The sequence below is a fragment of the Oncorhynchus clarkii genome, chromosome 20 (assembly GCF_045791955.1).
Source record: "Oncorhynchus clarkii lewisi isolate Uvic-CL-2024 chromosome 20, UVic_Ocla_1.0, whole genome shotgun sequence".
NCBI lineage: Eukaryota > Metazoa > Chordata > Actinopteri > Salmoniformes > Salmonidae > Oncorhynchus > Oncorhynchus clarkii.
Genome location: NC_092166.1, coordinates 36,263,964 through 36,288,593, shown reverse-complemented (window position 1 = coordinate 36,288,593; position 24,630 = coordinate 36,263,964). Strand labels below are relative to the sequence as shown.

Sequence of the window (24,630 nt, the reverse complement as noted above, 5' to 3'; positions counted from 1 at the left end):
AAAATCCTACAATGTGATTTTCCGGATTTTTTTTTCTCCTTTTGTCTGTCATAGTTGAAGTGCACCTATGATGAAAATTACAGGCCTCTCTCATTTTTTTAAGTGGGAGAACTTGCACAATTGGTGGCTGACTAAATACTTTTTTGCCCCACTGTATATAGTTGAAGTCGGAAGTTTACATACCTTAGCCAAATACATTTAAACTCAGTTTCACAATTCCTGACATTTAATCCTTGTAAAAATTCCCTGCACCATAGCATTTCACAAATTTCTGTCCCACTGGAATTGAGATACAGATTATTTCACTTATAATTCACTGTATGTAAACAATTGTTGGAAAAATGACTTGTGTCATGCACAAAGTAGATGTCCTAACCGACTTGCCAAAAACTATAGTTTGTTAACAAGAAATGTGTGGAGTGGTTGAAAAGGTCGTTTTAATGACTCCAACCTAAGCGCATGACCCTAAGTATATGTAAGGGAACACCCCCCCCTGAAATGTACAAAAAATCTATGGGAAGTCACTGGCACTGGACAAACCATATACACGGTGTCCAATACCACTCAATTCGGCGTTGTTTCATTCAAAGTTGATTGCAAATGCCAAGTGTAACACTTTAAAAATCCAACAGATGGCGAGTGCACTCCACCGTGGATTTTCATAATACAAGTCAACATCCAAAAGTAAAATTTTGAAAAACTTATCACCCCCTTAAAAAAGTGCTTTCTGGACCGTTTTTCGAAATTCTTTCGAATTTTGTGTCAATTACACATGTATAAGAGCTGTATCAACATACTTTAGTCATATTTTATTATCATCATTTAAAAAAAAAAAAAAAAAAAAAATGTTTTATATATATATATATATATATATATATATATATATATATATATATATATATATATATATATATATATATATATATATATATCACTTGTGCACAAGGCATATGTTTGTCCATTTGCAATATAATTTCATAGGAAGTCAAAAGTCACTTTTTTTGGGCCAAATGCCATAAGAAATGTCCCAATGCAATATGAAAGATTTGAAAATGACAAATCAGGATGTTATGTCCATTTGTCATGTACCATCACGAATTTGACATGCTCAAAACTCCTGCAGAAATGCAAAATTGTCTGGCCTGATGAACACAGGATGGCCGGGCAGTGATAGTGGTTCTTCTCCATCGCTCGTTGTGTTGTTTCATCATGTCCATTTGGTGATGTTTCTTCACTGTTGCAAATGCACGTGCATTTGCAATATGTTTCAATGGGCATTTACCATTCTCGAATTTGGCATGCTCAAAACTCCTGCAGAATTGCAAAATTGTCTGGCCTGATGAACACAGGATGGCCGGGCAGTGATAGTGGTTCTTCTCCATCGCTCGTTGTGTTGTTTCATCATGTCCATTTGGTGATGTTTCTTCACGGTTGCAAATGCACTGTGCATTTGCATAATGGTTCAATGGGCATTTACCATCACGAATTTGGCATGCTCAAAAATCCTGCAGGAAGGCAAAATTGACTGGCCAGATGAACTTGGGATGGCTGGGCAGTGATTCTGGTTCCTCTCGATCACTCGTTGGGGTTGATTTCAGAATGTCACTTTGGTGATGGTCCCTCACTGTTGAAACATATTGCAAATTGACAAAAGTCACTGTCCATCATTCTGACACCAAACTGATACAAACTGACACCACACCCACTTTTTCCAACTCATTTAGAAGCCAACTATCACATACTTCAGAGCTGGCCCAAAATTCACAGCACCTTCTGTTCAAACCATAATAAGAACATAAAACACGTAGTTACGTTCTAGCTGCGGGTCCAGTTCTGACATTATGTGTAGGCCTATGTGAGACGACCCCGAATCCCACGTTTCAGCTCGATAGGTCATTTGGTGCCCGAGCAAGACCCTAATAGATCCACTTTTTTCCATGCCTTGCTACGGGGTCCTTGAATGAGCTATCGGACAGAAACGTTGGGGTCCATCTATATGGGCCGAGGCGGTTGCAATGCACCTAGTCTTGCGACTCTGGGACATTTCTAAATGTCGTCATTTTCGTGATGCAAAAATGAATTGAAGTTATTGCAAATGTACGAGGCTGTTTCTCAGTCCGAGAACCTTCTAGAGCCACGTAACTCACCACGCACTATCGACCTGAGGTCTAGAACAGGTTTCTAAAGTTTCAGAACTCTAGGTCTGACGGTTCTTTAATAGTTCGAACAAGGTTAACAAATGCAGGCAGTATATGTCGCAACCCAATGTGTCCCTCCTTCTAAGCTGTGTGTGTGTGTGATTTAGTTTTTCTTTGAAATGTTATGGGAGAAATGACTGATTTACAGTTCATGGGGGTTGTCTAAACACACATATGAAGTTTTGAAAAGATCTGACCTTTTTAACCCTTTGAAACAGCCCCTATGACATAATTTAAGGAACTTCCGGTTGGCACAGGAAGCTATATAATTAAACACATATCCTGATTGGGGTATGCTTTTACAGAATCCTGAGTTAAGTGTTTACGTTAAGAACTGACCGATTTACACAGGGTTGAATGCACTATTTATCACAAACTGCTGGTTGGGTATGGAAAAACACTTTTAGGGTGATTTTAACTTCTTCCGGTTGCTTCAGGAAGCTTAGAATCAACACAGGTAGACCTCATAGTGTCCTGATGGACTGTCATTGAAGACAGGTTCATAAGGCATTCATAACCCACATAGGCTTCAGGTTGACTTTAGAGGAGCAGGCAATGTATTCCTATGGGGAGAGATGTCATTGTAATCTGTGAGATCAAAAAACCCTGATTAACTGTTAAGGGTTAATGCCACACGGTCAAGGTTAGGCTTGCACAGATCGGGAGGACCTCGGGAACGTACATGAGGTCGAATTGTGCTTCTCACCCTAACGGTTCTTTCACTGTCACCCAAAAGCAAGTGACATTTAGGGCCAGGCTTCATTTTGGGCCTACTTTTTTCACGGTCGCTGCACTCAGAGCGAGCTACGGTCAAGCGGGGCATCTTGTTGAACTCGGCACGGCCTAGAGAATATGGAAATGCCATTGCAGGCTCTGTGCGTCTTTAAGCACCGCACTTTGTCACTCCATCCTTGCTGTTTGTGTGTGTGCGTGAGAGAGCTTTTCTTTGACACCTGTTGGGAGAAATGACTGACTTACAGTTCATGAGGGTTGCCTAATCACACATATGAAGTTTTGAAAAGATCTGACCTTTTTAACCTTTCGAAACAGCACCTATGACACCATTTTAAGGCACTTCCGGTTTACACAGGAAGCTGAAAGGGAACACATATCCTCCTTGGGGTAGGCAATTATAGAATTTTGAGTTTTAAGTCTTTATGTTAATAACGGACTTATTTATGGAGGGTTTAGTGAGTGTGTGTTATTTCAGAAAATCACAGAAATCTCGCAGAGCACAAAATATTCGTATGAACACGCTGCAACTGGATCTGTAACTGTTTAAAAAAATGAAAATTTTTGATCATCACCAATTTGACATGGTACGATTTCTCTTAAATGACAATAGATAAATGGCTGGTTCTTTTTTTATTGACACAGTAGGTTCCTTTACTTTGATTATTCTTTATTTTCATTTTGGACCTTTAATCCCAGAAAAATGGCCATAACTCAAAAACCGTTGTGGCCTAGACGCCATCTTGTTTGGGGCCAACTGCCCATTATGCCAAACCTATGCACACCAAGTTTCTGCTTTGAAATATTTTCAGTTTAGGAGATAAGGCCACGTCGTTATTCGTGATGTTTTGTACATTTGCAATATGATTCCGTTCGCCCTCGTGGGATTTACCGGGACAGTGGAAAATTGACCAAAATTTGATTATTTTAATAAAACGGAAACCGAATGTCCGAGAGAGTTCGTTTGATGACTTCCTGGAGGATTCGGCCCTGCCGCACGGCCCGACGCCGTCCGCGAATTTTACAAACGTTTTCGGACATCTAGTAAGGGACCGTACATTTGCAATGTGGACTTTCTCACTAACCATATGGCAAATATCAAAATGTTCCCTTACGGTATGTAAACTTACGACTTCAACTGTATATATAAAAACTTTCAACATCAATTATATAAAAAATCTGTCATTATTAACTTTTTTTTCGTATACATTGTAGCTGATAACCAATTTTACATAATCTGAGGTGTTTGGGTTGTGCCCGCCCATTTCAACTTTCAAACGGTAAATTACACTGTCAATCTTCCAAATTAAATCATAGAAATATAGATAATAGAATAGACAGTCAACCGTGTGTGGACCGGAGGCCATCTTTGTGGTAGCAATTGGAAGTTAAAATTTAGATGAAAATAAAAATGTAATGGTGTGCAGTCAAAAAGTGATTGAAATCACATTGAACGACCCTGCTAGGGCTTTTTCTCTCACTACCGTTCAAAAGTTTGTGGTCACTTAGAAATGTCCTTTTTTTTCCAAGAAACCATACATGAAATTAGTTGCAAAATGAACAGGAAATATAGTCAAGATGTTGACAAGGTTATAAATAATAATTGTCCTTCAAAGTGCTTTCGTCAAAGAATCCTCCATTTGCAGCAATTACAGCCTTCCAGACCTTTGGCATTCTAATTGTCATTTTGTTGAGGTAATCTGAAGAGATGTCACCCCATGCTTCCTGAAGCACCTCACACAAGTTGGACTGATGGGAGCAGCTTGACCGTAAGAAGTGCCCACAACAGTTCAATAGGGTTGAGATCCGGTCACTGTGCTGGAAACTCCATTATAGACAGAATAACAGCCGACTGCTTCTTCCCTAAATAGTTAATCAATCAATCAAATTGGTCCTGGTCAGTTCCTGGATGGGAGACCAGATGCTGCTGGAGGGCCAGTAGGAGGCACTCTTTCCTCTGGTCTAAAAAAATATCCTAATGCCCTGCCCTGTGTAGGGTGCTGTCTTTCGGATGGGACGTTAAACAGGTGTCCTGACTCTCTGAGGTCATTAAAGATCCCATGGCACTTATCGTGAGAGTAGGGGTGTTAACCCCGGTGTCCTGGCTAAATTCCCAATCTGGCCCTCAAACCATCACGGTCACCTAATAATCCCCAGTTTACAATTGGCTCATTCATCCCCCTCCTCTCCCCTGTAACTATTCCTCAGGTTGTTGCTGCAAATGAGAACGTGTTCTCAGTTAACTTACCTGGTAAAATAACAGATAAATAAATAAAAAATAGTTTGGAGCTGTGCTTTGGGTCAATGTCCTGTTGTAGGAAAAAATTGCCTCCAATTAAGCTCCGTCCACAGGGTATGGGCATGGCGTTGAAAAATGGAGTGATAGCCTTCCTTCTTCAAGATCCCTTTACCCTGTAAAAATCTCCCACTTTACCACCAGCAAAGCTCCCCAGACCATCACATTGCCTCCACCATGCTTGGTGGCGTCAAGCACTCCTCCAGCATCATTAAACTTTTTCTGTGTCTCACGAATGTTCTTCTTTGTGATCCTCAAACTTAGATTTGTCTGTCCATAACACTTTTTTCCAATCTTCCTCTGTCCAGTGTCTGTTCTTTTTATTGGCCAGACTGACTATGAGATATGGCTTTTTCTTTGGAACTCTGCCTAGAAGGTCAGTATCCTGGAGTCACCTCTTCACTGTTGACGTTGAGACTGGTGTTTTGCGGGTACATTTAATGAAACTGTCAGTTGAGGACTTGTGAGGGGTCTTGTTTCTCAAACTACACACTAATGTCCTCTTGCTCAGTTGTGCACCGGGGCCTCCCACTCTTTCTATTCTGGTTAAAGCCAGTTTGCGCTGTTCTGTGAAGGGAGTAGTACACAGCGTTGTACAAGATCTTCAGTTTCTCGCATGGATTAGCCTTAATTTCTCAGAATGAGAATAGACTGACGAGTTTAATAAGAAGGTCTTTGTTTCTGGCCTTTTTTTTGCCTGTAATCTAATTTACAAATGCCGATGCTCCAGATACTCAACTAGTTTAAAGAAGGACAGTTTATTTGCTTCTTTAATGAGAACAAAAATGTTTAGCTGTGCTAACATAATTGCAAAATGGTTTTCCAATTATCAATTAGACTTTTAAAACGATAAACTTGGATTAGCTAACACAACGTGCCATTGGAACACAGGAGTGTTGGTTGCTGATAATGCGCCTCTGTATTCCTATGTAGATATCCCATAATAAATCTGCCATTTCCAGCTACAATAGTAATTTACAAAATGAACAATGTCTACACTGCATTTCTGATCAATTTGATGTTATTTTAAAAATGGACAAGAAATTTGCTTTTCTTTCAAAAACAAAGTATAATTTTAACTGTACGGATCTATTCTTTGTCTTGTACCTGTGTGTGCCATAACCTGGCTGCTCTGGAGCTGGGGATTGGCTCCTCCCTCAGGGGTTCCTGGGGCGCTAGTCACCTGACCCTCGACAAAGTTCTGGTTCCCTGGGACGTTAGGAAACCCCATGGGCAGGCGATTGGGCATGCCTATGATCAAACACCACTGTTGGGAATTTCATTAGCCCAGCATAAAAGGTCATTATAGTAAGTCTGGATACACTAACTGTCTGAATATTACTTTGATTTCAGCATGAATTGTGTTACTAACTAATAAGTACTTCTAACTAATAAGGCAATGCTTCAGGAGATTATTTGTGACCATGGAACAAACCTACACTGTGAAAGTGAATGCATCATTTGTAGTCATCAGCAGTAGTTCAATTTCTTACCTCCCATTCCTCCTTGATGAACCGGAGGTCCAGCCTGCCCATTTTGGGGCATTACCATGAACCCTTGCTGCAGGTTACCCTGCTGTCCCAGTATCGCCCTGCCCGGTGAGCCTACCCCTTGAGAGAAACCCTGTGGGGTCATAGGTCTCGGTCCCAGCTGGGCCTGACCCTGCCCCATCATGGGAGGAGTCCCTGGAGAACCCTGCTGGAAGAGGGAAGGTGAAGACCCAGGAGACTTGGCTGTGAGGTTTCCCTGAGGCCCTGCTGAAGGAGGCAGAGGTGGTGGAGGTCTAAGGGGTCCTGCCACCCCTCCAGGCCCACCCTGGGGACCTTTAGGCTGGGGGGCTGCAAACTGACCAGCCCCTGGCTGCTGCTGGAGCTGCCCCTGCACCATAGCATTAAACACCTGGCCAGCCTGCTGGCTACCAAATGGGTACGGAGGTGGAGGGTGGCTGGGGGTCTGGACCATAGCCAGGGAGGGGGGACGTTGAGTCATTTGAGCTTGGGGAGGGGCCTTCCTCCAGGCTGAGCCCATGGGTCCTCCCTGGGCTGGCGGCGGCTGGAGGACCCCTGAGGGGAGCTGGTTCCAGCCGGAGGGTACAGGCATCTGGCCAGAGGGGTTGAAGGGGGGACGGGGGACACCAAGCTGGGAGAGCTGAGCTTGTTGCTGGGCCTGCTGCTGCTGTTGCTGCAGCTGATGGAGGGCAGCCGGGTTGAGCTGCCTCCCCACCTGCATGGTCTGTGGTCAAAATACAGCCTTTATAAATACAGTCAACTCCTGATATATTTAATCCTTGCATTAATTGGTAGTATTGATAGTGATTATAATGCATGGTTATTGTTGAGCTCCATTAGTGATTGTGTACCTGCATGTGGTGAGCTGCCTGGGGGGGTATGGGTCCTTGGCCGTAGGGGCCAGCCTGAGGATGCTGAAGCTGCTGCTGCAAGGACATCATTGAGCCCATCGCATCTGAAGGGAGGGTAAAAACGTATATGGTCAATACCTTTGAACAAGTTGCACTTATTTTGGATGTGTGAATGAGTTAACTGGTTGCTTATTAAGCATGCATATGACCTCACCAGTCTGTGAGGGGGGTCTGGCGGCTCTGGGGTGCATCTGTCCACTGCTGCCGGGAACCATGGCCTGTCCAGACATACTGGGGCAAGGGGGTACCATCGACGGGTTGCTCATTCTCATGCCTCCTACAAGAGATTGGTATGGGAGTTGGTTTATATTCTAACAACTAAAAGTCGATCAATCAATGCATAGAGTTCAACTTGTCACTGTACTGCCCCAAATCACCTGGGCCTGCTTGTCCCGGGAATCCCAAATCCATCCTCATCTGACCGGACGCACCGATTGGTCCATTTACCCTGACCTCCTGACCTCTATTCTGCCCAATGGCCACGTTTATGGCTCCTTCACCTGGACGAAAAAAAAATATTAACAACAACAATCTAAGTACTTTTCAGGATGCTTACTATAAAATAAACAATCGACTTTGGGCCTGACCATACCCATGGCTGTTGCTATTTTGGTACTGTACATACCCTCTATCTGTACAGAGAGGATGCCCAGGTCTCGGAGCTGCTGCTGGTTGTTCTGGGCCAGCAGCCTGAGGCGCTCTGCCGCGTCCCGAGGAATGTTAAAGGTGACTCGCACACTGTTCCATGGCTCCACATGCTGGAGCTGCAGTCTCTCTGAGTCTGGAGAGGGATAGATAGACATGAAGAAAGAGGATGAGAGTTGGGTGATGAGGGGGGAGTGGTAGGAGTACAATACCTCAATATCACTGTTCTTATCAGTATATAAGTAATACAGAGCTTTGAAATCATGACTTTCAACATTTTACTTTCATAATACATACAAAGTTGGAAAGTGTTTAGCCAGTTAGAACGGTGCACCACATCACCAACCATTACTAACCCAATTCAAGCATACTAGGCATCCTGTTAAGTATGTTGTCAAGTTTCTCTTGGAAGTCCTCGTCATCCATGTTTCCCCGAAAGGCAACAAAGATGTTGAAATCCCGCTCTCCAACTCCCTCCTGCCAGTGAACACCAGCATCCTCTCCAACTCCAGAGTCCTGGTCGGAATCTGAGTCAGGGTCCCCATCTGGGACTGCTGTCCACTGGGGAAGCTCTGATGGGGGGTGTTGATGTGCCATCCACCCCTCTTAGTGGGACTGGCGTGGGGAAGGCTGGAACCGTTTATGCTGTAGAACCAAAAGATAACTTTACCTCTAAAGATATGCCCAATTGAGACAAATATTGTATGTGATCAATTACATGTAAATCCATGAAATGTCATGCAAAACATGTTTTTCAATGGAAAGAGCATAAGTGTCAATCTTCAGCACCAGTTTTAGAACACCTACTCATTCAAAGGTTTTTCTTTATCTTTACTATTCTACATTGTAGAATAATAATGAAGACATGTTAAACAAATCAAAATGTACGTTATATTTGAGATTCTTAAAAGTAGCCACCCTTTGCCTTGATGACAGCTTTGTACCCTGGAATGCATTACAATTAACAGGTGTGCCTTCTTAAAAGTTATTTTGTGGAATTGCTTTCCTTCTTATTGTATTTGTGCCCTTCAGTTGTGTTGTGACAAGGACAGAAGATGGTATTCTACCAAGTAGGGCTAAATCCATTTTATGGCAAGAACTGCTCAAATAAGCAAAAAGAAACAACAGTCCTTCATTACTTTAAGACATGAAGGTCAGTCAATACGGAAAATGTCAACAACTTTGAAAGTTTCTTCAAGTGCAGTCGCAAAAACCATCAAGTGCTATGATGAAACTGACTCATGAGGACCGCCACAGGAAAGGAAGAACCAGAGTTTCCTCTGCCGCAGAGGATAAGTTCATTAGAGAGTTAACAGCCTCAGAAATTGCAGCCCAAATAAAAGTAACACATCAAATAAAATGTATTTGTCACATACACATGGTTAGCAGATGTTAAAATGCGAGTGTAGCGAAATGCTTCTAGTTCCGACAATGCAGTAATAACCAACGAGTAATCTAACCTAACAATTTCAAAACTACTACCTTATACACACAAGTGTAAAGGGATAAAGAATATGTACATAAAGATATATGAATGAGTGATGGTACAGAACGGCATAGGCAAGATGCAGTAGATAGTATCGAGTACAGTATATACATATGAGATGAGTAATGTAGGGTATGTAAACAAAGTGGCATAGTTTAAAGTGGCTAGTGATACATGCATTACATAAATATGCAGTAGATGATATAGAATACAGTACATACATTGGGGAGAACAAGTATTTGATACACTGCCGATTTTGCAGGTTTTCCTACTTACAAAGCATGTAGAGGTCTGTAATTTTTTATCATAGGTACACTTCAACTGTGAGAGACGGAATCTAAAACAAAAATCCAGAAAATCACATTGTATGATTTTTAAGTAATTAATTTGCATTTTATTGCATGACATAAGTATTTGATACATCAGAAAGGCAGAACTTAATATTTACCAGCATCATAGCATGAATCAGTGTGACACATGAAATATGAGTGATAATCAATATGTAATAACTATGTAAGAAATGTATAAATACATTAAATTATTATGTGACGTGCAGTCATATTCAGGTCCTGTTTGGGCAACAAGCTTATTTGACACGTCAAATGGTGTTGTTATTTGACGTGTATCTTTTTTTGACATGCAAAGACCCAAACGGCGTTCCATAGAAATCCTGGTTGAGAATGAAACGACTGAACAAATGAACAACGAAACAGCACAGCAAGTAAGTGAAATAAACAGGTTTTGATTATGTTTTACCGGTAATGGGGACATCAATAAATGCCAACAAAATAACTCAGTGTGGTGTGTGTGTAACCTATATTTAACTAGGCAAGTCAGTTAAGAACAAATTCTTATTTACAATGATGGCCCGGACGATGCTGGGCCAATTGTGCGCTGCACTATGGGACTACCAATCACGGCCAGATGTGATACAGCCTGGATTCGAACCAGGGACTGAAGTGACGCCTCTTGCACTGAGATGCAGTGCCTTAGACCGCTGAGTCCATGTGTGTGTGTTAACTATTTAACTGTACTAGTATGCTTAAAAGACCGCTAAAATTGTAAATATCGGTTTTTGGTTTCGGGTTTTAATGGCAAGGAAAATATTGGATAGCGGTGTTGGCCAAAAATGTCATATCATGTATCACTAGGGGATAGTTTAACCAAAATATACCACAATAATTTCCTTATGTGTATCCCACACAAAAAAAGGTTCACTGGTATAAGCTAATTTTTTTTAATGAATTTAAGCAAAATTCCCAACATTCTGGGGCTTAACTTCCCATGGAAAATTTTCCAAAATTTACCTGGAAAGTTTCCGATCCTTTGCAACCCTACCCGACCCTCTGAAGGCAACGTGCCAGCGCCAAGCTTCTCTAAAGCCCATAGGGACATGCGGGGTGCATCTTCGGTCTTGCATTTTATCTTCACATTTTCAAACAGTCCATTTATATTTTCCAACGGGGCTATACATTTGGGTAAAGTTTTTTTCTTGCCTGAGTAGCCTTGTTTCACTGCCCCCCCAAAAATTCAACCATCTAGTGTTCGGCGAAATAACAACACAATATCAAATACAGGTAGCCTAGTCAAATAATTAACATCCAATCACATTAAAAGTTACTCGCTCACGGGAATTCTACTAACGGTCGTATGTAGCCAAACGTAGCTGCTGCTCATGTTGGTATCTGTACCGATGGCGCAAAAGCCATGACAGGGAGACATAGTGGAGTGGTAATGCGCGTGCAAGCAGTTGCTCCTGACACCACTTTGGTACACTGCAGCATCCACGGAGAGGCTCTTGCTGCCAATGGAATGCCTGACAGCTTGGAAGACATTTTGGACACTACAGTGAAAATGGTTAACTTTGTTAAAGCAAGGCCCCTGAACTCTCGTGTATTTTCTGCACTATGCAATGATATGGGCAGCGACCATGTAACGCTTTTACAACATACAGAAGTGCGCTGGTTATCAAGGGGCAAAGTATTATTATTTTTTTTAAATTGAGAGATGAGCTTAAAGTTTTCTTTACTGACCATAATTTTCACTTGTCTGAACGCTTGCATGATGACAAGTTTCTCACACGACTGGCCTATCCTGGCAATGTTTTTTCTCGCCTGAATGATCTGAATTTAGGATTACAGGGACTCTCCGCAACTATACTCAATGTGTGAAACAAAATTGAGGCTATGATTAAGAAGTTGGAGCTCTTGAACTCAAGCTTACGTACAATGTCAAATGTGATATAGCAAAGAACCTGAGTGAGTTGGGTGCGCAATTACGCAGGTACTTTCCCGAAACGGATGACAAAAACAACTGGATTTGTTATCCCTTCCAACCACGTACCTATGTGAGAGTGGATTCTCGTCCCTCACTAGCATGAAAACTAAATACCAGGCATAGGCTGTGTGTGGAAAATGATTTAAGACAGAGACTCTCTCCAATACAACCAGAGTTATGTGCATCCTTTCAAGCACAACCTTCTCAATAACCTGTGGTAAGTTATTCACCATTTTTGATGAAAAAAATGAGGTTTTATATGTAAGATGGCTAAATAAAGAGCAAATTGATTGATGATTCATTTTTGCCCTGGTCCTATTAGAGCTTGTCACTTCCCACGCGCCGGGTTGTTTATTTATTTTATTTTATTTCACCTTTATTTAACCAGGTAGGCACGTTGAGAACAAGTTCTCATTTACAATTTCGACCTGGCCAATATAAAGCAAAGCAGTGCGACACATACAACACAGAGTTACACATGGAGTAAAACAAACATACAGTCAATAATACAGTAGAAAAATAAGTCTATATGCAAGTGAGGTGAGAAGGGAGGTAAAGGCAGCAAAAAAAGGCCATGGTGGCAAAGTAAATACAATATAGCAAGTAAAACACTGGAATGGTTGATTTGCAGTGGAAGAATGTGCAAAGTAGATAATAGGAGCAAAATAATTAAATAAATAAATACAGTAGGGAAAGAGGTAGATGTTTGGGCTAAATTATAGATGGGCTATGTACAGGTGCAGTAATCTGTGAGCTGCTCTGATAGCTGGTGCTTAAAGCTAGTGAGGGAGATAAGTGTTTCCAGTTTCAGAGATTTTTGTAGTTCGTTCCAGTCATTGGCAGCAGAGAACTGGAAGGAAAGGCGGCCAAAGGAAGAATTGGTTTGTTTGTTATGACAAAACCTCACACTCATTATTATGTTTAATAAATGTATCATATAGTGTGTGTGGCAGGCTTACAATGATGGCAAAAAAACAACATTTGAGAGTGCGCTGAACCTGGTGCTAGAGGGGGTAGGCAGCTGGAGGTTGAATGTTTGAAGGGGTACGGGACTAAAAAATGTTTGGGAACCCCTGCCTTAACAGTATGCAAAACAAATGCCCAGGGCCAATCGGCTATTGACTGCTACCTTTATTTAACTAGGCAAGTCAGTTAAGAACAAATTCTTATTTACAATGATGGCTTAACACGGCCAAATCTGGACGAAGCTGGGCCAATTGTGCGCCGCCCTATGGGACTCCCAATCACGGCTGGATGTGATACAGCCTGGATAGCCCGGCAGTAATGATGAGTTTATCAATTAAAATGCAAGACTGTTCATGGATAAAACAAGTTTTCAGAATTGTATGTATTGTTAATCTGTATGTTATGTATTGATAATCTGGACCGTCCGTGAATGAACGTCAATGCTGATAGCGTTCATGGTTTATTCAACCAAGTTTGATGCCAAAGCGAGGAAAAGGCATTGAGCAGCTCTTGCAAGCAGCCAACTCAAGCTCTTGCCGACAGCAACCACTCAGCCTTCTTGTGCAAGGGAGGGGCTTCGGGTTGCATGATGTAATCTCTTTGAAAATGTTTTTTTGCAATTGCTGAATTCCAATAGATGGCAGCAGAAGACCACTAATGAGATTTCATATGACCAGTTCTCCCTGAATACACCCCCCCCCCCACTCACAGAACAACTCAAACACTTTTTTCTGTCCCTTCCACACAGCTAACTCAAGAGGAAGGACAGAAACACCCTTTTAACAGATTACTGTGAATTACTATGATGATGATTAACGTTTATTATTACCTATTTTCATGCTCATGTTTTGAAATTATACTTGATTACTATTTCAATAACGATTAGCAATAATCCTGAACATTAATTCAGTCACCTCTGGTCGAGAAATGTATTTTTCTAGAACATTTATTGTCAAATTCATCAACCAGCTTCGAGACGCTCTGCCTTCTCGCACAAGTAGCTAACTGTAAAGCAATGGGTGACCATTTTAGAAAATCATGGGACATATAGTATTTACTTGCATGCTATTTTATGTCAATCATATTGCTGCTCATAGCCTAAATTATAACTGATTCTTTGTGATCTTATGCTGCCATCTATTGGAAATATTTATAAATTAAAAGTTATGAATTCGCATAAAGACATTGGTGAGGCAGCTGAGAAATAAAGGGTATTTTTCTTAGTAATTCCCGAGATCAGTCTCAACCCTGCCCCACACCAATTTCTGGACTTTCACATAGTGGTTACTAGGTCACACCCAATTCAAACCACATTTAAAAAATAAAACAAATGTGGCTTGTTTATCAAGTGTTCTGCTTTGCAATAATAAATATCCTAAAATAACTAATAACAAAAAAACAGCAAAATGCATACATAGGGTTTTTTATTTTTTTATAAAAATCGAAATGCTATTTAGTACTATAATGGTATTTAATAACATAACATTAGTTCTAAAATATTTTCTATAAATGTTCTAGGTTATCCCTATTGTATAATCCTAACCATAAAATTAGGGGTTAAGGCTAAAATAGGTGAAACCTATGGTTGAGGCTAATATAGGTTATGCGTGGGATCAGGTTTTTTAAGGCAAAAAACAGCTAGCTCTTGCTCCTCCCTGTGGCCTTCTGTGGGTACTACATAGCTAATTCGTGACACTTGCTAGGCTCATAATCTGAGGTAGCAACTGCTTCAGATCTACAAATCAATGAGCTAGACCTATCCATTTGATTTGCAACTCAGTGAACCTGGTCAACATTCGCTCAATTCGATGTCTATGAATGAACAGATTACGACGCATATCAAATTAACGAGAAACCACAAATCCTTGGTTATTCGGTTATTTCTTAATTATAAAATGTTTAAAATCGGCCACATCTTGAAAGAGGACTGGGACACGTTTTTTTTGTCTTTACACCATTTTTTGAAAACAAATATGGTTAACCATGACCAGAAATTTTTACCGTTTGATTGGTATGCGCCAGCCATCGCCAGAAGGTGTGTACCCGTGCAAACAGTGAGCGTACTCACAAAGGAGTCGTAACCATGTTAATAATTAGTTACGTGAGGCAACCCTGCGAGGTACCTTACAAGGTTAACGTGGGCATGTCTTATTGACAGCTATAGCGAAGCAGAACAATGGTCTGGGAGTAGGACGTTCGGGAAAAGGTCGTTGGTGCCACGGTGCTCACTTCCAACACACCGACAGTGTCATTGCATTTTGGTACACCAGCATTACATTCATACCCAAGAAAACGCTGCGTTTTCCTTGCAGCATTGCGTTGCACATGCAGTGCATTCGGTGTGGTTAATACAAACTGTATGCGAAAACGGATTGACAGAAAGGGCAGCAGAAGGTGAATGTTGAACTTTTGTTGCATACATATCCAGATGATGCCGTGTACTATTTTGCGCAATGATGCTGTCGGTGTGTCCGAAGCTTAGTCTAACAACATTGTAGCTCAATGTAGAATACTGCCGTTGTCACGGGCGTTGTAACTCTGTTTCAAGCAGTAATGATAATGTGGTTACTTATAGCTTATTACAAGGTCCAGCGTTCAATAGCAAGCTGCTTGTTGTCATGAACATCATGACAGGTAGCTAGCGTTAGCTGGCTTAACTGTTGATGAGAAACCAAAACCAACGGGCTAACGTTAGTGAACACCATAGTTACGGTACATGCTTTAGCAATAACTAATTAGACCATTCCTGCTGCTACAAAAGATTTAGCCAACTAGTATCTGGCAAAAGCGATTCAATCATTTATTCGATCGGCTAAGGAGAACGAGGCCTTCGCTGCCTATCGAATAAGACATTCACAAGCTTGCATAATACCGCGCAAGCAAGCGAAGTTGAATATTAAGAGATCACCAAAACACCAATTGGTGGTAAGCTGTCATTACACGGCGCAATACAATTAGAAAACTAGATCACGGCACAGTTAACTGGGCCTGCTGGCTAGCAGCAGTTCGCTTTTGGGATTTGGCTAGCTGCAAGCTACTAGTACATTGATTCATTATGTACCGGTTAGCTAACTACGTTAACGTAGCTAGCTAGCTATTTCATGACCTCCGTTCCAGCTAACGTCATGTTGCTGGTTAGCTAACTACATACAACTGCTTAAGACAAATGTTCAAAACAAACAACGAAATTCTTACCAGAAAAATCCATTTGGGAGCAAGTACAACAATGCAACGCCTGCTAGAAAACATGAACCGGGGAGCCGTCTCTAGTTACCACAGCCACAGAGTCAATGGCCCGCCTACTCGACCAATCAGATGGAGTGTGTGATGCCAAACGCATTGCAAGTTTAATGTTTTTGATATGATTTATTTCAGAAATTCTGACATTGATAAAGATGTAGTATATTTAATTCAACTGCTAATAATAGTAGGTACTTTTCATATTCACAAATGGTCTAATTCGAGACCTAACTTTTTTCACTTTATAAATTAATTTGAACAATATGGCAACACTAACTAAAATGAAATACAAAAAGGCAATGAAAACTTTGTTTAGGAATCCTGGCGATGTAAATAGTTTGTATGTATGCTTGTTTGCATGTGACTATTCCTCTTCTGTTTATTGATATTTGTTAATACAATTTTTAAAAAACATGCATTTGTTTTATGATCCATCAATTATTTTGTTATTTATTAGCTATAATAAAACCAACTGTTCTAACTGTAAAGTGGTAATCGGATGTCTTATTCAAACTCCGTTTGCAAGCTATTATGATTTGTATTTGTATGAATTATGGATCCCAATTAGCTGCTTCCAAGGCAGCAGTTACTCTTCCTGGGGTCCAGACAAATTAAGGTAGTTATACAATTTTAAAAACATTACAATACATTAATAACAGAATTCACAACACACTAAGTGTATGCCCTCAGGCCCATACTCCACTATCACATATATACAATGCAAAATCCATGTGTATGTGTGTATAGTGCATATGTCTCAAATCAAATTGTATTCGTTAAATGCGCCAAATACAACAGGTGCTGTATTTGGCAGTGAAATGCTTATTTACGAGCCCTTAACCAACAATAAAGCTTTAAGAAAAAATTAAGTATTCAGTAAAAATAGAGAAGTAAAAAATTCAAATAACAAATAATTAAAGAACAGCAGTAAAATAACAATAGCAAGGCTATATACAGGGGGGGGAAGTACTGAGTCAATGTGCAGGGGCACAGGTTAGTCAAGGTAATTGAGGTAATATGTACATGTAGGTAGAGTTAAAGTGAATATGCATAGATAATAAATAGAGTAGCAGCAGCGTAAAATCACATTTATTTATATAGCCCTTCTTAGATCAGCTGATATCTCAAAGTGCTGTACAGAAACCCAGCCTAAAACCCCAAACAGCAAGCAATGCAGGTGTAGAAGCACGGTGGTTAGGAAAAACCTAGGAAGAAACCTAGAGAGGAACCAGGCTATGAGGGGTGGCCAGTCCTCTTCTGGCTGTGCCGGGTGGAGATTATAACAGAACATGGCCAAGATGTTAAAATGTTCATAGATGACCAGCAGTGTCAAATAATAATAATCACAGTAGTTGTCGAGGGTGCAACAGGTCAGCACCTCAGGAGTAAATGTCAGTTGGCTTTTCATAGCCGATCATTGAGAGTATCTCTACCTCTCCTGCTGTCTCTTGAGAGTTGAAAACAGCAGGTCTAGGAAAGGTAGCATGTCCGGTGAACAGGTCAGGGTTCCATAGCCGCAGGCAGAACAGTTGAAACTGGAGCAACAGCACGGCCAGGTGGACTGGTGACAGCAAGGAGTCATCATGCCAGGTAGTCCTGAGGCAGGGTCCTAGGGCTCAGGTCCTCCGAGAGAGAGAAAGAAATAGAGAATTAGAGGGAGCATACTTAAATTCACACAGGACACCGGATAAGACAGGATAAATACTCCAGATAGACTGATCCTAGCCCCCCAACACATAAACTACTGCAGCATAAATACTGGAGGCCGAGACAGGAGGGGTCAGGAGACACTGTGGCCCCATCCGATGATACCTCCAGACAGGGCCAAACAGGCAGTATATAACCCCACCCACTTTGCCAAAGCACAGCCCCCACACCACTAGAGGGATATCTTCAACCACCAACTTACCATCCTGAGACAAGGCCGAGAATAGCCCACAAAGATCTCCGCCACAGCACAACCCAAGGGGGGGGGCGCGAACCCAGACAGGAAGACCACGTCAGTGACTCAACCCACTCAAGTGACGCACCCATCTTAGGGACGGCATGGAAGAGCACCAGTAAGCCAGTGAGCCCTTGTAATAGGGTTAGAGGCAGAGAATCCCAGTGGAAACAGGGGAACCGGCCAGTCAGAGACAGCAAGGGCGGTTCGTTGCTCCAGTAAAAGAGGTGGTGGGGGGGGGGGGACAATGCAAATAGTCTGGGTAGACATTGGACTAGCTGTTCAGAAGTCTTTTGGGTTGGAGGTAGAAGCTGTTAAGAAGCGTTTTGGACCTAGACTTGCCGCTCCGTATAGTCTATGACTATGGTGGATAGGGTCTATAACAATTTTTAGGCGATTCCTCTGACACCACCTGGTATAGAGGTCCAGGATGGCAGGAAGCTTTGCCCCAGTGATGTACTGGGCTGTACGCACTACCCTCTGTAGTACCTTGCAGTCGGACCAAGCAGTTGCCGTACCAGGCTGTGATGCAACTGGTCAGGATGCTCTCGATGGTGTAGCTGTAGAACTTTTAGAGGATCTGAAGACCCATGACAAATCTTTTCAGTCTCCTGAGGGGGAATAGGCTTTGCCGTGCCCTCTTCAAAACGGTCTTAGTGTGTTTGGACCATGATGGTTGATGTGGACACCTTAAAACTTGAAGCTCTAAACCTGCTCCATTGCTGCCCCATCTATGCCCCGTTGATGAGAATCCAGTGCTCAGTCCTCCTTTTCCTGTAGTCAGTCAAGCAAGTGCAATCATCTCTTTTGTCTTGATCAGGTTGAGGGAGAAGTTGATATCCTGGCACCACACGGCCAGGTCTCTGACCTCCTCCCTATAGGCTGTTTCATCATTGTCGGTGATCAGGCCTACCGCAGTTGTGTCGTCGGAAATCTTAATGATGGCGTTAGAGTTGTTCCTGGCCATGCAGTCATGGGTGGACAGGAAGTACAGGAGGGGACTGAGCACGCACCCATGAGGGGCCCCCGTGTTGAGGATCAGCGTGGCAGATGTGTTGTTACCTATCCTTACCACCTGGTGGAGGCCTGTCAGGAGGTCCAGGATCCAGTTGCAAAGGGAGATGTTTAGTCCCAGGGTCCTTAGCTTAGTAATGAGCTTTGAGAAAACTATGCTGTTGAACGCTGAGCTGTAACCAATGAATAGCATTCTCATGTAGGTGTACCTTTTGTCCAGGTGGGAAAGAACAGTGTGGAGTGCAATAGAGATTGCTTCATCTCTTGATCTGTTGGGGTGGTGTGCAAATTAGAGTGGGTCTAGGGTTACAGGGATGATGGTGTTGATGTGAGCCATGACCAGCTTTTCAAAGCACTTTAATGGCTACAGACTTGAGTGCTACGGGTCAGAAGTCATTTAGGCAAGTTACCTTAGTGTTCTTAGGCACAGGGACTATAGTGGTTTGCTTGAAACATGTTGGTATTACAGACTGTCATGGACAGGTTGGAAATGTCAGTGAAGACACTTGCCAGTTGATCAACTGTCAACGCATGCTCGGGAATACACGTCCTGGTAATCCGTCTGGCTCTGCGGCCTTGTGAAAGTTGACCTGTTTAAAGGTATTACCTACGTCAGCTACGGAGAGCGTGATCACACAGTCATCCGGAACAGTTGATTCTCTCATGCATGCTTCAGTGTTGCTTGCCTCGAAGCATTGAAGTAATTTAGCTCGTCTAGTAGGCTTGTGTCACTGGACAGCTCACGGCTGTGCTTTCCTTTGTGGTAATAGTAATAGTTTGCAAGCCCTGCCACATCCAACGAGCGCCGGAGCCTGTGTAGTACGATTCAATCTTAGTCCTGTATTGATACTTTGCCTGTTTGATGGTTAATCGGAGGGCGTAGCTGGATTTCTTACTGTTTTTATTTATTTACTTTTCTGCTCTTTTGCACACCAGTATCTCTACCTGCACATGACCTTCTGATCATTTATCACTCCAGTGTTAATCTAATAAATTGTAATTATTTGCCTACCTCCTTTTGCACACAATGTATATAGACTATTTTTTTAAATGTTTTTTTTTTCTACTGTGTTATTGACTTGTTTATTGTTTACTCCATGTGTAACTCTGTGTTGCTGTCTGTTCACACTGCTATGCTTTATCTTGGCCAGGCCGCAGTTGTAAATGAGAACTTGTTCTCAACTAGCCTACCTGGTTAAATAAAGGTGAAATAAAAAAATAAAATAAAAAATAAGCGTCCGGGTTAGAGTCCCACTTCTTGAAAGCTGCAGCTCCACCCTTTAGCTCAGTGTGGATGTTGCCAGTAATCCATGACTTGTGGTTGGGAAATGTACGAACGGTCACTGTGGGGACGACTCCATCGATGCACTTATTGATGAAGCCAGTGACTGATGTGGTGTACTCCTCAATGCTATCAGAAGAATTCCGGAACGTATTCCAGTCTGTGCTAGCAAAACAGTCCTGTGGCTTAGAGTCTGTGTCATCTGATCACTTCTTTAGTGAATGAGTCACTGGTTCTTCCTTCTTTAGTTTTTGCTTGTAAGCGGGAATCAGGAGGATAGAATTATGGTCAGATTTGGGCGAGGAGAGCTTTGTACACGTCTCTGTGTGTAAAGGTGGCTAGAGTTTTTTTCCCTCCGGTTGCACATTTAACATGCTGGTACAAATGTGGTAAAACAGAGTTGATTGCATTAAAGTTCCCGGCCACTAGGAGCACCGCCTCTGGACGAGCGTTTTCCTGTTTGCTTATGACCATATACAGCTCATTTAGTGCGGTCTTAGTGCCAGCATCGGTTTGTGGTGGTAAATGCACAGTTACGAAAAATATAGATGAAAACTCTCTTGGTCAATAGTGTGGTCTACAGCTTATCATGAGATACTCTACCTCAGGCGAGCAACACTTTGAGACTTCCTTAATATTAGATTTCGTGCACCGGCTGTTGTTTACAAATATACACAGACCGCCACCCCTTGTTTTACCGGGGTCGGCTGTTCTAAATTGCAGAGGCAGTGTAAACCCCGCCAGCTGTATGTTATCCGTGTTGTCTTTCAGCCACAACTCGATGAAACATAAGATATTACAGTTTGTAATGTCCCGTTGGTAGGATATTCATGATCGTAGCTCGTCTATTTTGTTATCCAATGATTTTACGTTGGCCAATAGGACTGATGGTTGAGGCAGATTACCCACTCGCCGTCGGATCCTTCCTTACATGGCACCCCGACCTTCGTCCCCGATATCTCAGTTTCTTTCTCATGCAAATGGAACTTGTCGGGTGTTTGTAGTAAATCCTTTGTGGACGACTCCTTAAAGAAAAAATCTTTGTCCGGTACGAGGTGGGTAATCGCTGTCCTGATTTCCAGAAGCTCTTTTTGGTCATAAGAGACGTTGGCAGAAATGTACAAAATAAGTTACAAATAATGCGAAAAAACACACACAATTGTACAATTGGTTAGGAGTCCTTAAAACGCCACCCATCTCCTCCGTGCCTATGTTTGTGTTGCATCACAGTCCCCACTGTTCCATAAGGTGTATTTTTATCTGGTTTTAAATCAGTTGCATCAGCTACCTGATGTGAAACAGAGTTCCATGTAGTCATGACTCTATATGGTACTGTGTTTGGTTAAGGGAGGGGGATTGGATGGAAAGATAGGAGGGTGAAAAGACTGATACCTTGAAGACACCGACTGTTTTATTTGTTTTGGTACAGCAGAAGTACTTTCATTTCCAATGGAACGCTGCGTTTGCCTTTCAGCATTGCGTTGCAGAGGCAGTTGCATTGCGTTCTATGTGGTGGTGCATACGTTGGATTTATCGAAAGTATGCATAGACTTGACAGAAAGTAGCAAAATGTGAATGTTGAACTTTTGTAGCACACATATCCAGTACAGAAATAGTGAGATTACACAACAAAAAAGTTGACAGCTGAATTTCTTTTAATGTTTTATTAATTTATTTGCCAAGTAGTATACATATTATTTATTGTGACAGCCTATATATAATTTCCCTCCAACATGCATAGTTTTGGAGCGAAATGCAATAAATAATATAGATAGTAGAGAGTAGCATATTTAAACAATGAGACCAGGTTGAGGAAGGTGGTCTTGATCGTGCTGTTGGGCTGCCACCAGCACCGCCAAAAGCGCGCATCTGTGTGGGTCTCGAGATGGCTGAATTCCCGAAAACAGGCAGGGGAGTTCCACTGACTCATTCTAGAGTTGACTGTTTGGAGAGGAAATCCGAAGCTACTTTCATCTGGACCGAAGCAAGTTCGATCACCTGCTCTAGATGGTTGGATCCAGGATCGCCCGGATGGATACCAACTACCGGGAGTCCATCAGCCGAGTTGAACGCCTGCGATTTGTCTCCGGTAAGCTAAATTTACAGCCTTTGATATCGTAATTGATTGATATTAGATATATTTTATGTGCAACCTAGCTAGCTAAAGGGCTCTCTAGTTAATAGCCCCTATGTGACATCAGATGTACTTTTACAGAATGTTGGTAAGTACTATTACTATTCCCAAAGTTGGTTTAAAATACATTTTTTATGATTTAATGTTAAGTTACCAAATTAAAAGAAAGTTAGGGTGCCTTCTGCCCTGATGAAGGTAGGCTAGTTTTCTCCAGGACCACTTGTTGTTCAAGACAGCCATTCATTGATTTTGTCTGTCATAGTTGAAGTGTACCTATGATGAAAATTACAGGTCTCATCTTTTTAAGTGGGAGAACTTGCACTATTGGTGGCTGACTATATACTTTTTTGCCCCACTGTATTTCCGAGTAATACACGATAAACAGGTCAGGGTTTGTCGACTCTATATCCAGCCTGGGTACATAGTCAAGGACTACCCTGAGTTTAAATGTTTCAAATGTAAACAGGGTCATTATGCGAGGGAATGTGTTGGAGGGAAGGAAAGGTCTTTTTGTGGTGGATGCCGAAAGAGACTAGAGGAGTGCGACTGTGGAGAGGTTTGGGCTGAAGAGGGGAGTCAGGAACTTTTCAAGGAAGCAGTTGTATTACCGCAGGAAAGAGAAGAAGATGGAGGAGAGGATGTGGTGGAGGGTGGAGAGATGGAGAAAGCAAGAAAGGAGAAGACGGAACAGAAGACAAATGAAATAGGGAGCAGTATGGATTCAGAAATAAGAAGGAGTTTTCAGGAGGAGGGGGGGAGTGGGCTGGGTGGAGGAACTGGGGACTCAGACTTTGGGGGGGACCTCGGGCTATGTGGATGCCTCGGAAGGAGGTGAAGTGGAGGGTAGTGGGATGCTGACAACGATACAGGAGAGGGAAATGGATACAGGAAGCACAACGTGCACAGGAAAGAAGAGTTCGAGTTGGTTGGAAGAGATGGATTTAGAGTCAATTTCAGATTCAGATGACATGGAAAAGATTGACAGAATAAGGGGAGGCTACAGGAAGAGGAAAGCGGCGGCGGGGGTAAAAAAGGATGAAAACATGACAACAGGTAGAGGATAATGAGAAAATACTTATTATTTTTATTATTTATTGGAATGGTCAATCAATGTGAATGGTTTAAGAACAATGGAAACATTTAAAAGAAAAGTAAAAATGAAGAATTCTGATATTTTATGCCTTCAAGAAAATAAATATGGAGAGATTTTATTTTTGTTGTGGTGTTGCTATTTTATTGAGGAAGGATGTGGTAGAGAATGTGAAACATATATATAATGATAATAATGGGAGGATTTACATTTTAAATTTTGAATATGGTTTTTAGAATTATAAATATTTACACGCCTAATACTGAAATATAGCGCAAAGATTTATTTTTAGAATTAGGGAAATGGTGTGAGGGGAACTGTATTGTAGTTGGGGATTTTAATGTTAAAATGGATAGACTGGATATGACAAGAGGACCTATTTTTAGAAGTGATGTATCTAGGGGGGTTTTAAATAAGATGATGTTGTGAAGAGAGGAAAATCCAGACAAAAGATAATTTTCTAGAAGGCAGGTGGTTTTAGGGGATTTAAAACAAACAATGATAGATCTGGTTTTAGTAAAAGAAGGTTTAAGGAATTTTTTGCAAGATATTATGTATGTTTTTACAACTTTTACTAATCATGCAGGTTTAACATTTTCAGTGTGTTTAGATAAGGAAAGAACAGGGGGTGGAATATGGTGTATGAATGCAGGGTATTTAGAAGATAAGGAATATGGGAAACAACTTAAATCATTGATATTATGTTAAATGGAGGATAAGCAGAAAGAGTGATGTTTATGGTGGGACAAGGTTTAGGAAAAAATAAAAGTTTTTAGTATAAGATATGCAAGGAAAAAGAGAGGTAGGATGAAGAGAGAAGAAAATGAGTTGAGAGCTAAATTGGAAGAAGAAATGGGGAAGTGTGACAGTGAACCTAATTATAATATAGAAACGTTTTTGGATTTAAAA

At 41.6% G+C, this 24,630-nt stretch overlaps 1 protein-coding gene across 2 annotated transcripts in view; it reads right to left on the bottom strand.

Annotated features, from left to right (window-relative positions):
• The window catches only part of LOC139376314 (nuclear receptor coactivator 6-like), a 38,208-nt gene extending 21,914 nt beyond the window's left edge, over positions 1 to 16,294 (bottom strand). For both annotated transcript variants that reach the window (XM_071118703.1, XM_071118704.1), the window contains exons 1-8: positions 16,215 to 16,294; positions 10,053 to 10,113; positions 8,647 to 8,935; positions 8,271 to 8,426; positions 8,023 to 8,145; positions 7,800 to 7,922; positions 7,586 to 7,689; positions 6,720 to 7,458 (exon numbers count right to left, since the gene is read on the bottom strand). In XM_071118703.1, coding sequence (XP_070974804.1) covers positions 6,720 to 7,458; positions 7,586 to 7,689; positions 7,800 to 7,922; positions 8,023 to 8,145; positions 8,271 to 8,426; positions 8,647 to 8,887 — 1,486 coding nt within the window. In that variant the 5' untranslated portion in view covers positions 8,888 to 8,935; positions 10,053 to 10,113; positions 16,215 to 16,294. The remainder of the gene's footprint in view (positions 1 to 6,719; positions 7,459 to 7,585; positions 7,690 to 7,799; positions 7,923 to 8,022; positions 8,146 to 8,270; positions 8,427 to 8,646; positions 8,936 to 10,052; positions 10,114 to 16,214) is intronic.
• Positions 16,295 to 24,630: the final 8,336 nt, after the last annotated feature.